The sequence below is a fragment of the Adiantum capillus-veneris genome, chromosome 7, assembly GCF_014529385.1.
Source record: "Adiantum capillus-veneris isolate H3 chromosome 7, ASM1452938v2, whole genome shotgun sequence".
Classification (NCBI taxonomy): Eukaryota; Viridiplantae; Streptophyta; class Polypodiopsida; order Polypodiales; family Pteridaceae; genus Adiantum; species Adiantum capillus-veneris.
The window spans coordinates 6,645,008-6,660,416 of record NC_140937.1 but is presented as its reverse complement, the minus strand read 5'-3'; the positions used below and the strand labels follow the sequence as shown (position 1 = coordinate 6,660,416).

The 15,409-nt window shown below is 44.6% G+C and overlaps 1 protein-coding gene across 1 annotated transcript; it reads left to right on the top strand.

Moving 5' to 3' along the window:
• Positions 1–1,502: 1,502 nt before the first annotated feature.
• Positions 1,503–15,409, top strand: LOC147453392 (putative auxin efflux carrier component 1b). The gene is made up of 6 exons (XM_086515581.1): positions 1,503–3,894; positions 3,998–4,313; positions 4,417–4,502; positions 4,591–4,748; positions 14,313–14,389; positions 14,500–15,409. The coding sequence occupies exons 1-6, from the start codon at positions 2,547–2,549 to the stop codon at positions 14,564–14,566; spliced, it is 2,052 nt and encodes a 683-aa protein (XP_086371707.1). The 5' UTR covers positions 1,503–2,546; the 3' UTR covers positions 14,567–15,409.

The window sequence follows — 15,409 nt, the reverse complement described above, 5'->3', positions numbered from 1 at the left end:
GAGTGCTACTAGTTTTGACGGAAGTGGGTAGACACCCAATGTATTTTTTAACCGTATTGAAATAGCACGACCAAGAGTGCTACTAGTTTTGCGGGAAGTGGCTAGACACCCAAATGTATTTCTTAACCGTATTGAAATAGCACGACCAAGAGTGCTACTAGTTTTGAGGGAAGTGGGTAGACACCCCAATGTATTTCTTAACCTGTTGAAACGACACGATCAAGAGTGCTACTAGTTTTAAGGGAAGTGGGTAGACACCCAATGTATTTCTTAACACCCTATTGAAATAGCACGATCAAGAGTGCTATTGGAAGTGGGTAGACACCCAAATGTATTCCTTAACCCTGGTGAAATAGGACAATCAAGAGTGCTACTAGGTATAACTTAGAGGTTTTTTGACGAGAAAATAGTAACCTTTGAAAGAAACTCTTTGAAATTTCCATGTTACCTTTCAAAAACTATCATTTTGATAGAAAATGCTCCCTCAATTGTGTGCTTATTCGTACTCTCTCTCTCTCTCTCTCTCTCTCTCTCTCTCTCTCTTTGTTAGCTTGTTATGATTAACTGTTTGGTATTAAAATTTTGTCAAATAAAAAATATCTTAGTTTTTCTTTGGATCCTCTATGTGAATGAATGTGTGTGTGTGTGTGTGTTTGACATGGGGTCCCCCAAGGGGGATTTATGGCTGGCATCACTCACACATGGTGGGAAAATTTGGGCTGTCGTATCTTTCGGGGATGAACTAAGGAGGGAAGTGAAGTAGGATTATGTGTGTAAGCTATACCTCCCATGGCATGATGTGCGTGATAGTAGGCCCGTTGTCTTGGGGGTCATGGGTTTGAATCCCTAAGGGAGAGTGGATGGTGAACTACACATTTTTTTCCCTCTACCCTAGTTTATCTGTAGTTCACCCTTAGTTCACTTGATGATCGGACGGTGTAGGTAGATCGTTTCTGTAACGCATCGGATAACAAAAGCTGTAGATCCCTTCTAAAAGAGCCCTTGCGTTTGTCTTTGTGCATGTGAATTTTGTGACATTAGTATATATGTATGTATGTGGGTATATTTATGCAGGCATTTGTAGATGTATAGATAAATGAACAATGAACATAGACGTGAAACAGCACTCTACTCGATTGAAGTCAGGATTCCCGCACAGCACATTGCTTTACGCATTTCAATCTCTCACATACTAGGCCTACAGTCTTTTGCTTCCATATGCACGAAGGTAGTACCCTGTACAACCGTCGCGCGCAGCGGCGTGCTCTCGGTGAGACTTCTCTCACAAACACACACACTGTCCACAGTTGAGAGTGCGTAGCAAAATGCACTAGCTTAGTCACAGCCTTACTGTCGTAGTCTGGGGCGGAAAGAGGTTATCACCATCGCCATTGCTTAGTGGGCCACTTGACCCCTCTGGGCCTCTCTGCAGAAAGCACGCAGCCTCACAGACACACACACACACACGTTGTACTTGCTCGTAGTTTGTGTGGGGTGGGTGGGTGGGTGCAGCGGCGTTGCAAGCTAAGGGAGAGCTAGCAGAGAAGGTACTCTGCGCACACCTTCTTTCTAGCCCATCGCCCATCTTCTCTTTTTTGTGCTACTTTTAACCTGCCCCCTTGCACATGGCGCCCCGCCACACGCAAACACAGCAATGGCTGCATGCCCCTCTCGTCTTCGCACGCCTTTTCTTCAAAGAGCCTCAACCCTCCTTTCTGCATCCGGCAAGTACCCTTCATCTTCCTCTTCATTACGGGTCCCCTCTTTCTTGTTCCCTTTTCTCAGTAATTGGGGCTGCCTTACCCACCTCCAGGGCAAGACGAGCTCGAGCTCCAGCTCTTGCACAAGTATGTGGGTCTTCTTCTTTGCCCTCTGCAGCCTCTTCAATTGGGGCCGCGGTTGTGCTGCAAATTGGAGCTTGTTTGGCAATTGCTTGCAAGATACTCAATTTTTCTGGGACTTGGGCTATTTGGATTTACAGTTTTGAGCTTGGGCATACCAGGAGATGTTCATGAGAGCTATTAAAGCTGTCTTTTATGAAATTCCCTGCAATACACTTACTATTGCAAAGATGGTGGCAGAAGGTTTCTGAACAAGAGTACATTAAACAGATTTTTGCAGACAGGGTTTGCGTTTATAGCCAAACTTACATACGCGGCCGCTTGTGGCGGAGTGTGCAGACTGTCCTCAGTTTTTGATTTCCCAATTCATGAAATTTGGCTACTTCTGGGCCTCTTATGTGCGCAATTATCCGATTTTCTATGCTTCACACGGAAGGATGCTCTGGACTTTCATTTTTGTGTAACTTGGGGTTGTCTTCATGACATCACATGAAAGTGTTGCGTAAGCCCAAGCCCAGGCTTTTGGAGAGAATGCTGATTGTTGGCATCAAAGCGGTTTAGGCTGAGAGATAAGCTCTGGGGTGTACCCATAAATTATAACCTCCACTTCCTCCTCTTTGATTCCCATTGAATTTAGCCTCTTTTCACTGTGTAGGTGCTTCATTTATTTTCTTGAGTTAGCCTATAACTGTCCGGAGTTGCGACATGATTACAGGGAAGGATCTTTACAATGTGCTGAGTGCATTAGTGCCTCTATATGTGGCCATGATTTTGGCATATGGGTCAGTGAGATGGTGGAAGATATTCACTCCTGTGCAATGTTCAGGAATCAACCGCTTTGTGTCGGTGTTTGCTGTGCCACTACTATCCTTTCATTTTATCTCCTCAAACAATCCTTACACGATGGATGGTCCTTTCATTCTGGCAGATACCCTCTCAAAGTTGGCAGTTCTGCTTGCATTGGGTGCATGGGTCAAGTTTTCGCCCAATGGCAGCTTGGATTGGATGATCACCCTGTTCGCTGTTGGTACTCTCCCAAACACGCTTGTCATGGGAATTCCTCTACTCTCAGCTATGTATGGCCAGTTCTATGGAGGGCTGATGGTGCAGCTGGTTGTACTCCAATGTGTCATATGGTACACTCTCATGCTTTTTTTGTTCGAGTACAGGGCTGCAAAGAACTTGGTCATGGATCAGTTTCCAGGTGTTGGGGCTTCTATTGTTGAATTTAAAGTGGAGTCAGACGTGGTGTCTCTAGATGGCAGGGAGCCTCTGCAAACACAAGCTGACATTGGCGAAGATGGAAAAATTAGGGTGACAATACGCAAGTCCATATCCTCGCGTCCCCCATCTTTGAACATGTTTGCTTCCCCTCGAAGGTCTCTAGGAATGGTGTCAATGCCCTCTTCAAAGGCTATAACACCAAGACCGTCAAACTTGACTGGAGTAGAGGTGTACTCTGTCTACTCATCTCGAAATAATACGCCGAGAGAGTTTCGGATGAATAACCCTGACCTGCATTCTCTCATGTCCACAAGGCCAGTGAGTCCAAGGCATTCCTTCACAGCCTCAGATGTTCACTCTGGGCAGTCCTCGCAAGCTCCAACACCGAGGGCATCTAATGTGAATGATGATAACCATTACCCTGCTTCAAAAGGCATGCATCCGCTTCGATTTTCAACATTGGGCCCTGGGTATGGTAACAGGACCAATTATGGTCAAAATGGAATTTCAAATGAGTCTTATGCAGGCAGTACAAACCGTCCTGGGCATGTCAACACAGGCAGCTGGCCTGGCTACTCAACAGGCAAGTCTGCAAGCCTTTCACCCAAAGCGTCACAGATATCCAAAAAAGTGCTCGATCCTGGAGGCTCTCCAAGGCTGGAAGATGATGGCAAGGAGCTCCACATGTTCGTGTGGAGCTCTACTACTTCTCCAGTCTCAGAAGCTAGGACACAGATGAGTAGAAGCTTTGATATTAGCAGAGACACTCAAGAACCAAAAGAATTGAGGCTGCAGGTGCGGTCGTCTCGAGCTCATGCACCTAATGGAGGTATTTAGATGTTTTGAAGAGGAACTTTTCTCTGCAATGACTACTAGAGTGATAGCTGTCAGCTCTTTTTGGACTGAATTTTGTTGCATAATTTCTTTGACAGAACTTCATGAACCCCTGAACCAGTCTTCCTCAGCTCCAGCACAGGCTAGCCATGGTGGGGATGACTTCAGTTTTGGAAGCAGAGCGGTTTATCCTGAAGAAACAGGTTCGCCTCTGGACAAAGATCAGCAGAGTCAGTCTTTCTCAATGACAACTCCACTCTCCCCAAAGATTCCTGGTATTGGGAAATCCAAACAGATGCCTCCTACCTTTGTTATGATGAAACTAATTCTAAAAATGGTTACTCGGAAGCTTCTTAGAAATCCTAATACGTACTCAAGCGTGATTGGGCTCGTGTGGGCTCTTATCTCTTTCAGGTGATAGGTCTCCTCAAGTCTATATGCTCCTTTTATGTGGCCACATCTTGCCAAACTGGCTTTCTAGTTTCAAAGCTCATACTCAAATGTGGTTTTCTTGAAGGTGGAACATTCATATGCCAAAGATGATTCACAATTCTATAACCATACTATCAGATGCTGGTCTGGGAATGGCTATGTTTAGTTTAGGTGCTCACTGTGCAACTTTTTGTCAATTTTCAAGATGGTTCATAATCACATTGTTGGCTTAATTAGAACTGAACTTGTATTTTACCAGGTCTATTTATGGCCCTTCAGCCAAGACTCATCGCATGTGGTCCATCCTTGGCTGCATTTTCAATGGCCATCAGGTTTCTGACAGGTCCAGCGGTAATGGCAGCTGCATCAATTGGAGTAGGTCTTAGAGGTGTTGACCTGCATGCTGCCATAGTACAGGTATGGTTTATATTGTACAGGAAGTAATATGGTATATATGGTGGTTTTACCTATCCAAGGACCGTTCAAATCTCACAAGAACTTTCAACCTGTAAAGAGACATTTTTTACTTTTTCAAGCAGTCTGAAATTTATTTTAAGAGAGAATAAATCTGGATAGGAGATAATCCACCAAATCAAGAGAGACATCAGGGAACCTAAAGTGTCATCTTCCCCAATCCATTTGCCTTGGAAAGGATTGTTAGCCATGCTTCAAATTTTTGTGGTGCCACATGATGGTCCTTATTGATTGCTTATGATTTTGTAAAGATGACACCTCTTGCATAGAATCTACTTGGGTAGAGTGACCATACTTCATAAAAACTGAACTGTTAGAATCGTTTCAGCAAGAAGGTCCTTTGGTAGCTTAGCTTGCCACTTGAGTCAGTATGGAGTTAATTGTGACATGATGTCAATGAAGCACTCCACCTGTTTGCCTATTGGGCCCTAGGAACCTTTTCAATTCCGTTTTTTAATGATGGAATGACAAATGTTCCATATGTTACTAGCCTCCTTCTCTATGCAAGGGATGCATGATGCATTGGTTGGCCTAGATGGTCCCTCTTGTCCTCCTGGAAAGGATGGGTTGACTAGACATTTCTTTTGTAGTTCTAGGATGAACTCAGTCTTGTCATGCTTTCAGGTTTACAATTCATATTTGACACAGGAGAGATGCCCGTCTCTGTAAGGATTTTAGGTACTAATCCTTAATTAAGTACTTAAACTCATGATTAAGACTTAAGAAACTTGAACTGAACTCAAAGATAAGACTCAGAAGACTCTGTGTTTGATTCATTGAATGCTTGAAATGTGTTACAAGGGTGTTCTTATATAGAAATTGAAGAGACACGATGAAAAGACATGACCATAGGTCAAGAGACATGACTCTAGGCCAATAGTCATGTCCTTCTGCTGTAGAGTCGTAACCCTTCGGCGTAAATGTGCAGCCATTCGCTGAAGAGGCATGGCTATTCGCTGAACAGGTGCGACTCTTGGGCAAAGGGACATATCTTTTGGGGAATCGGGGGTCTCGGATCTGGTGCGTCTTTGTATCTGCAAAAGAATCAAGCAAGAAGGTAATACCAAGACAAAGAACACGTCACAATCGTGACATTCCCTTCCATTTAAAATAAAACCCAGGGTTGATGTAGAAACTCTGGGAGAAGGAAATGTATTTTTGTAGTGCATCTGCATCCAAAGCTCTCTCTGTTAAGTCCCACGTCATGGCACTGTTGTTGACCATAACAATTTTGCCAAATTGAAAACTGATCATATCTGCAACTTGTCTCATCTTTGTCAAAAGTATCAATATCACATTTGCAACTTGATTAGTGCTTTTGTCAAAGTCGTTTGTAACTATGAGCTTTGTCCAAGAAAAGTTTGAATCTGTATTTGCTTCAAGTGAAACTATTGGTAAACTGACTTGAGTTTTCTGTTGAGTGATGACCATCTTCTGTGTATAAGATCTTTTCAGTATGCGCGTGAAACCCTTTATGCCCGATCCCATCCATGCTTCATAGACAGGTTTTGTGCAGGATTGATGTATTTGGGACAACATCTTCACTTTCTATGAGGCAATTGAGTGGGCTCATCAGGCAGATCAGCCTATAGCGTTCATGCTTCTTGATTTTGAGAAGGCTTATGATAGAGTAGATGGGTTTTTATTGGAGGGTGCTATGTAGAAGATGGGATTCCCCTTGTAGTGGATTAGAGGTGTATCTGCATTATATCATACTGATTTTAGCGTCTCACAGTTAGAGGCCACTTTGGGAGGGGGTTTCCTTTGTCTCGTTCAGTCCAACAGAGATGTCTTGTAAGGTGCAGCGGAATGAATGTTTGAACTTTGCTCAAGATGAGTGCTCCGAACTGTGCTGAAGGTTCCTTTTGTTCTTGTTTTGCATTAGCAAACCATCGCTAGCAGAAGCTTTAGCAACCCTAGCGTTTTTCCCAGCACCTAGCGTTTTGCTATAGTGGCGTTTTTGACAGATTTCAGCATGGCGATTTTCAGCAGACACAACCTCAGCAATGCAGCGTTTTCAGCAATGAAGCACCTGCATATTCAGCCCTAAGGAGTAGCAGATTCAGCCTGGAAAGACCACCAGTTTCAGCCCTTAAGAACCTCAGTTTTCAGCCCCAAGACTTGCAGATTTTCAACGACAAAGATCATCAAAAAGCAGCCCCAAAATCAGCGTTTTAGACTTGCCGTAGATTTCAGCCCATAGCGTTTTTGGACAGCAGATAAAAGATTGCAGATTTCAGTCCTTAAGTCGGTGTCGTCATCCCTGTCGTCATCGTCGACATAGCCTAGACTTGCATCGGTCACATGCATTCAGTTTGTACCAGATTGTGCAATCATAAGTAGACCACTCTTGCCGACGAGAGTGGGGCCTTCGGAGGAGGGTTTTACAACGTCTCTGGTGTCGTATCTCTCTTCTCTCTCTATCTCAGTCTCATACACTTGCACGCATAGTGTCCATTCACTCTGTTTGTGATCATAGCATTCTCTCATTAAGAATGGAAGGCTCTCCCTTCCATAAGAACAACAGGACAATTCGGAGCACTCATCTTGAGCAAAGCGCAAACATTCATTCCACTGCACCTAACATTGGTATCATAGCTTTGGTAGTGTTCTGTATCACTCAAGGAAAGAACCACAAGAATCACAAGATTTTTTTTTGCTTGTTGCGGTCGCACAAACCCAAGTTCGCTTGGGCGTGTCGATTTTTAATCGTGTTTTTGAAGAGTGACAGGAATTCCAAGAGAGAAGGGCTTGTCCAGCCTCCCCTTGTGTCTCTTTTCACTCATTGAGAGCGGACCGTGCACTTAGCGGCCGGCCAATCGACGTGAGGTGGGAAAAAGCAACCTTGGTGTGAGCGCAAGGCCGCCAAGGGGTGTGCCCGCGGAAAGGAGTTGAACTCGGGTGAAGAGAAGATCCTTCTCAAACACGGTTTGCAAACGAAAGAACACTTCAAGAACCTCAAGACCCTCAAAAACCCCATTCCTTGTGAACTTAAGAACCAAAGATCATAGTGCATGGTCGTCACCTGAAGCGGAATGGATACTTCGCATACATGTGATGAGCATGAGAGAGGCGACGAAGAATTTTCTCCACCAAGAGATTTTTCCGACCCTCCCCCTTCGCCATCTACGCCACAAAGTGTACCAAATCCTATGGAGGCAATGGTCAAGTCGATGATGGACATGATGGCCAAACAAGAAGAGACTCGCATGGACATGGTGGCCAAACAAGAAGAGACTCGCATTGCCTTGGAACGCGAACGCGACGAACGAAAAGAAAGAAAAGCACAAAGAATGGAGGAAGCGGCATCAAGACGCGCGGGTTGGGAGGTCGAGCGTGAGGCTCAAAGAGAACTACGTACTCAAGAATTGGTTCGACAAGTACTTGTTGCGAAGTTCGAACCAGCCAAAGATCGTGGGAGTTCTTCAAGTGGCGCAAGCCACGATGCGGATTCCAATAATCCAGTCACAGAGAAGTCGACCTTCAGTAAGTATGATGGTAAGATGGATGCTTAGGTTATTCACATAGTAACAGGAAATGGCCATTTTCAGGTCTCCGTTCCCCGTTCCCATTCCAAGTTCCCGTTCCGAATCTCCGTTCCGTGTTTCAAACGTGAGTACCCGTAACAGGGAATGGCATTTTGTTCCGCGTTCCCGTTCCCCGTTCCCGTTCCGGTTTCCCGTTCCTGGTAACTATGGTTATTCATTCTTGGTTGCATCAATTTAATGCTTATTTTGAGACAACTAAGAAGACAGGAAATAGCAAAGTTTTGAGGCAGCCATGTACCTTGCCGGTGATGCCATTAATTGGTACCACGCATGGCAAGAGGCACAGTTAGCCGCGCACCTAGAGGAAGCCGACGAATTCACGCCCCTTTCCTTCAATTGGGCTGATTTCCAAGACAAGCTCAAGGCGCGGTTTATGCCACCTCAGTACCTTGCACGATTGAAGGACGATTGGCGCGCTCTCAAGCAAAATGGTATGCCGGTTATGTCTTTTCTAATCGTGTTTTGCAGCTCGGTACCCAATTACGCAAGTCGGATGATGAACGCAAAGAGGTATTCCTTCTTGGGTTAGACGACTATATCAAGTTTGATGTAGAAGTCTTCGACCCAATCGATCTCAACAAGGCGGTAGCGATTGCTCTCGCACAAGAGATGAAACACAACAAGGGAAAGCCTAAGGAGAACAAGACTTCCACAAGTATCTCGCAAACTTCTCAAAACTCTAAGAACGGTAAGAATGGTAAGAATGGTAACTCTTCTAACCAATCTTCCAATAGTCTCTCAGAAAAGAATTCTTCCAATGAACCTAAGGGTAAGGCTAACACAATTGCTAAACCTAAGCTTACTGTAGATGAAAAGGTAGCACAAGGAATTGTAGGAGTATACATTGCGTCGGAAGAGCAAAGCACTTATTCTAAGGAAGGTCGTTGTTTGCATTGTCACATTAAGGGTCACATAAAAAGAATATGTCCTAAGCTTGAATCGAATGAATCTAAAGAATCCACAGAACCCACTTCCTCTGTCAATGCAATTATTGGTAACACGAGTGTGTCCCAAGTTTCTCTTGATCCTCCCATTGAGATTCTCTCATTAAATGTTACGGTCAGGTGTCGGGGCAGCGTTTTGTTATATTGTTTGACCCAGGTAGTATGCATGATGTGATCAGTCCCTCTCTTGTTGAGAGAGCCCGCCTAGAAGCTAGTCAGAAATCTCCTCTCAAGGTCTCTAGCTTTGTTTCCGGTATGGACTCTCTCATCACGCAGGAGTGTCTTGGTGTGTTGTTTACAATTCAACAAGCTGCCTTCAGTAGAAGATTTTTTGTCTCTCCTCTCTCAGGATGTGACATGATTTTGGGCATTCGATGGTTTCGTGATCTTAACCCTCTCATTGCTTGGGAGGCTAACACTTTCACTCTCTATGCCAAAAGTGATTCTCCCATTGTCATTCGTGGAGAGGACATTGTTCATTCTCCCTCTCTCATTGCTAATATGCAGGACAAGATTGAAAGGATTTAGGAGAAGGAGACTCTCTCAGTCTCTTCTTCTCCAAAGCACGACACACAGGATTTGAATGACAATGATAAGCATGACGATTTGGATGATAATGATGAGCATGATGATTTGCATGAAGATGATGTGATTGTTCACATGGATGATGTGTTAGTTGATACTTTCTCTAGTGAAACTAACATCATTACAGATTCGATAGATTGCGAAGAACCGATCTTAGCTCTCCAACCTAGATCCAAAGAACCCTCACAGGAAGTATTATGTGTCGCATGATTGATACGCACGCATTGTTCGAGTGTTTCATTCGTGATCATTTCTTGTATTTTCGTCAGCATCTTTATGTGATCCCTTTTCCTAGGCATGACATATTGTACGTTGAGCACGTTTCACTCATGAATGAGCACAAATGTATACGGATTTTTCATGAAAGTATGTATGTAAGGAAGTCACATTCCATGTGTCTTCCTTGGCATGACACATTCGTAGAACGAGCACATGAAGTATGAGCACCAAGCATGGGCATTTCCATTGTGTTTTGCCACAGTTGATTGATTTAGATCAACACCAGAAGATTCGATCTCATTGTGCGTGTGTGTGGTGAACGGTTGGCACTCATCTCTTTGTTCATCTACATTGCATGCACAGTCTATTAGGACGACATGATTTTTTCCACTCACTTTACATGGAATATGTATATTCATGGTTTTGTGTAGGAAGTGGTTTCAAGAATTTTCAGCCATGGAAATTCTTGAAGAAGAAAGAAGCAGGACTCTAGACGAAGTTGAAGCATCGAAGGAGTCACAGGAGACTTTTTGTCGCTTTCGGTGCGGCCCAAAGAAGCAAGCGTTGCAGACCTTTATGAAGTTCAAGTACCGCACGACCCACACATTAGAGTGGGCCGGCGAAGAGTCCCTTCCAGGATTCCAGATGCTATTGGCGATCTCCCTCGACGCCATACAGTTCGGTACCAGTACCTCACTTTGAAAAAGAGGGGATGTCACGTGACACATCCAACCCTATGTGTCCGTGGACAAGCTACAACATAAAAGGGTTCAGTCCGTCCAATCAGTTTAGATTAGAAGTGATCTGGCACTTTTGTGAGTCTATACGTAGACCGTGCATGACCAGTCACTTAATGTAGATGCATCTCCTTTGGTTGCACATAGCATGATCATAAGCATTCTCATCAGAATCCTTCAAGGGAATTTTCCACTGCATTTAGCCTATTTTACCTATTTTTGATATTTTTCACTTATTATTTTTAAGTGACTTTTGTTGGAAAGTAGGTAGGGCAGATTGAGTAAGTTTGTATATAAGCAAATCTAGGTTAGCACTAAATGGCAGAAGAGGCAACAGGAGCCAAGCTCAGCAGGCAACTTCTCAAGCAAGACCTTGGCGGTTCTCCCCTCCAAGCAAGACTCAGCCCTAGCGTTTTTCCTCATTGCCAGCCCTTTTCCCCTTGGCGTTTTTCATCAGACACAAGACCGCATTTCCCCCTTGCCCTAGCGTTTTGCATTAGCAAACCATCGCCAGCCGAAGCTTCAACAACCCTAGCGTTTTTCCCAGCACCTAGGGTTTCGCTACAGTGGCGTTTTTGACAGATTTCAGCATGGCGATTTTCAGTAGACACAACCTCAGCAATGCAGCGTTTTCAGCAATGAAGCACCTGCATATTCAGCCCTGAGGAGTAGCAGATTCAGCCCGGAAAGACCATCAGTTTCAGCCCTTAAGAACCTCAGTTTTCAGCCCTTAGACTTGCAGATTTTCAGCGACAAAGATCATTAGAAAGCAGCCCCAAAATCAGCGTTTTGGACTTGCCGCAGATTTCAGCCTATAGCGTTTTTGGACAGCAGATAAAAGATTGCAGATTTCAGTCCTTAGGTCGGTGTCGTCATCCCCGTCGTCATCGTCGACATAGCCTATACTTGCATCAGTCACATGCATTCAATTTGTACCAGATTGTGCAATTATAAGTAGACCACTCTCACCGACGAGAGTGGGGCCTTCGGAGGAGGGTTTTACAACGTCTCTGGTGTCGTATCTCTCTTCTCTCTCTATCTCTCAATCTCATACACTTGCACGCACAGTGTCCATTCACTTTGTTTGTGATCATAGCATTCTCTCATTAAGAACGGAAGGCTCTCCCTTCCATAAGAACAAAAGGAACCTTGAGCACAGTTCGGAGCACTCATCTTGAGCAAAGCGCAAACATTCATTTTGCTGCACCTAACACGAGCTAAATCCGTAAACTCTTCCGCCGACAGTCACATACCTCTCCTTGTTTTGGATTTATGGATACTGTCGATGTATGGCGCCTGACCATCAGATTCATATTCATAGATGCACCCTTGGATACGTCCGATTTGCGGATTCGGAAGGAATTATGTCTTGTTTTGTTTTGACACCCTGTCGAGGAGATAGCGAGGGAGCCATTTGTATGGAATGCATGTGACAGATTCATAAGATTGTTAGATAGGCGAGAGGGACTCACATTGATTGGGCTAGATGGGATGACGGGCTAACAGGCTCTTTACAATGTCGGTCAGATGCTTCCTTGGTTGGGGCATAGGTTATTGGAGACACCTACGGGATCTGCAGAGGGATTGCTGCCCACACGAGAGAGATTGATGCGGCTTTTCCACGTGATTGGCATGCCTTCATAGAGGGACAGACTCTTTTACGTTCTCATCAAAGTTGGTGGGTGTACTTCGATCCTTGCTCGGGGCACCTGTAGGGGCCTCTAGTCTTTAGCATCGCTGAGATCGCCCATCATGAACGTCACATCAGACTGGATTTTCAGGGTGAGGTTCCACCTAATCAAATGATGATTGCCCATTGGCAGCTTGTTAGCAGAGTGGTAGCCTCTTTCCAAAGGAGATCTTGTGTTGACCCCGCTTTCACTACTATGAAGGCACCACTGTGGAGACTGGATTTGGCAGGGAAAGCCCCTTGCATAGTTGGGTTGGGATCTTGGTGAGTCACAATGGCTGTCGTTGAGTGATGATGGAGCCCCTCTATCCTTTTGCGAGTACACCATCTCCCTTGGGAGGAGGCTTCTTTTGAGGACCTGGCACCCACCGTGACATGCGTAAGAGGTCTATCCTTAGAGTGGTGGCATATTCTTGGGGGCAGAGGTACTCCATTGATGCATTGGTAGTGGAAAGGCTATCGACTTGCTTGCCACCAATTGGAAGGCCACCACAAAGATCATTGGGCCGGAGAATGTGGCTGGCATGGTCAAGAATAAGGAGGTGGAATACCTACTACTCTCATATATATGTAGCGACCTAAGTGGTCAACCTTGAATATCTAGGCAACCCTAAAGAGAATGACAGGGAGGTGAGCAATGGATGACACATTGTCTTGGAGTGCCTTGTGTGTCTGATCCTTCCACTAGGTGTAAGGCCAGAGATCAGCGATCTCTCTATCGTCACAGAAAGGCTTCTTTGGATGTCTCAATGCAATTTTGAAACCCACTAAGATTGAGGCTGCGCTATGGTGGGGACTATGGATAAGATGGGCCTGAGTTGCAGGCTGCAAGCGAACGGAGTTTGGGTCAATGATTTGTGTTTGTGAGTGGTAAGTTGCGCATACTTTGCAAGGTCATGACAAAGAAACCAGATTCTTTATTGAGTGGGAGATGACAGAGGAGGATCCCATTACAGGCAATGAGCGTTTGGAGGATGAAGGGCAGCCTGAGCTTGGTCTTACTGACGTTGACCTTCAAGATGTTGAGATTCATAGCATAATGTGCCATTGTGCCCTTCCACCCCTTCCTTAGTTAGTTTTTCGCCTTCTTTTGCGTCTCTACCATTTGGATCCTTTGAGGCATGTACTTATCGATTTGTATCTGTCATCATGCATTGCTGTACTTCGCTAATTTGAATCATGTTCTTTTTGTCTATTGTGGTGCAATTTTGTGCTTGGAGTGTTGTTATCTATACGTGACATGTGTGATTCACAAAAATGGTTTTATTTTTGCCGTTCCTTGCATTGATCCCATTCCATCACTTTTGCCATCCCGACCCCGTTCCCTGCAGGTCCCATGTTTCTATGCAATGATTCTCAGCTTCTCAGCTCGAGTATTTAGATGGGAGGCCAGGGTCTATTTTTCGGGGAAAAACAGCTTGTCCCATGCAATCTCACTGCATAAGTAGGCAGGTGTTTGTGCATAAAACAAAGGGAGAACCGAAAACAAATCTCTGATGAAGAGTGAGAAAATAAACCCTGTTCTAGAGAGAGACTGTGGTTCTGGTAAAGAGTCCATGTAGGAGGAGCAACTTCCTCTGTGGTCCAAGCATGCAAAACAATTGGGCCTTGGAGACTCTATTGACTGAAATCCAAGCGATAGTGCTCAGATTGGTTATGCATAAGATTTGTATACGTCTGCAGGGTTACTCTCATTTTTAACTTGCATGGAAGTAAGGATTTATTCATGCTCTGGTTAACTGAGAGTGAAATAAGTACTTCTTTTTCATTCGTCTGTGTTTCAGGCTGCACTGCCGCAAGGAATTGTTCCCTTCGTCTTTGCGAGGGAGTATGATTTACATCCTGACATTCTTAGCACAGGGTATGTGGTCCTCTTTTTTGTTTATTCAGAAAGATGTCTATTGCAATGTGGCCTTTGAAGTAAGGACACTGTCTGTGGATTGATGCATGAAGTACAATGACATCTTGCAGGGTTATTTTCGGGATGCTCGTTGCCTTACCAACTACCATCCTGTATTATGTGCTGCTGGGCCTATAGCAGAGAAATCAATGTCCTTCAGCTCAAGGCAAACAAATTGCACAGCAGCTTGAGGCCCACTTGTAACATGCCATCTTGAGGCAGGGGAGACAGCAAGTCGCTGCTTGAAGCAAGAAAAAACATAATCAACCGGCTCATTGCACAAAATTAACAGGGCCAGTGTCCTTCACTCAACAGAAGAGCTATTTGGGCAACCCATAACTTTGGATCCAATTCTCTTCTATGTACATTACTTCAAGTCCAAGAACTCGCATGCCGGAGTGGTGTTATTCTTTCCAATTACCTGGCGTCATCTGATGATGCTACTGAAGTTAACTACACCAGGCAATGGAACTATTACTGTGCTCCCTATGCATGCACCGAATGCAAGAGGAAGAGAAGAGGGATGCTCACTACCCTTGTCACTATGTCTGCCTTTTCAAGGACTTTCCATGTGCATGTAATAGCAGTGCAATGCTACTGCAGTCTGGAAGCATTGGAATTGGGGATAATATGTTGGTGGAATTGGTTAATGATCATCCTGTTGTTAGGGAGGGGGAAGCTGAAAGTGGAGAACAAATGAGTGCGCAGAGATAAAGTTCAAGCAATGCAGGTGAAGAATGGTGGAATGTAATAGCAATTTCTTTCTGAATTCCGGGATGAATCCTTGCTCAATGTCTCACCTTGTGGTGTTTCTCTACCATGCCATCAGAAGAGAATGTTATTGTTGCTGGCCATGCCCTCTGAAACCATTTTTAAGAATGCTCTGCATCTCTTGTTTCGTTTTTATGGTGTTGATAACATGCTTCTGAACATACATATGGCATATTTTGGGGTACTAGGAGTCATGACTTGCCATTTCCA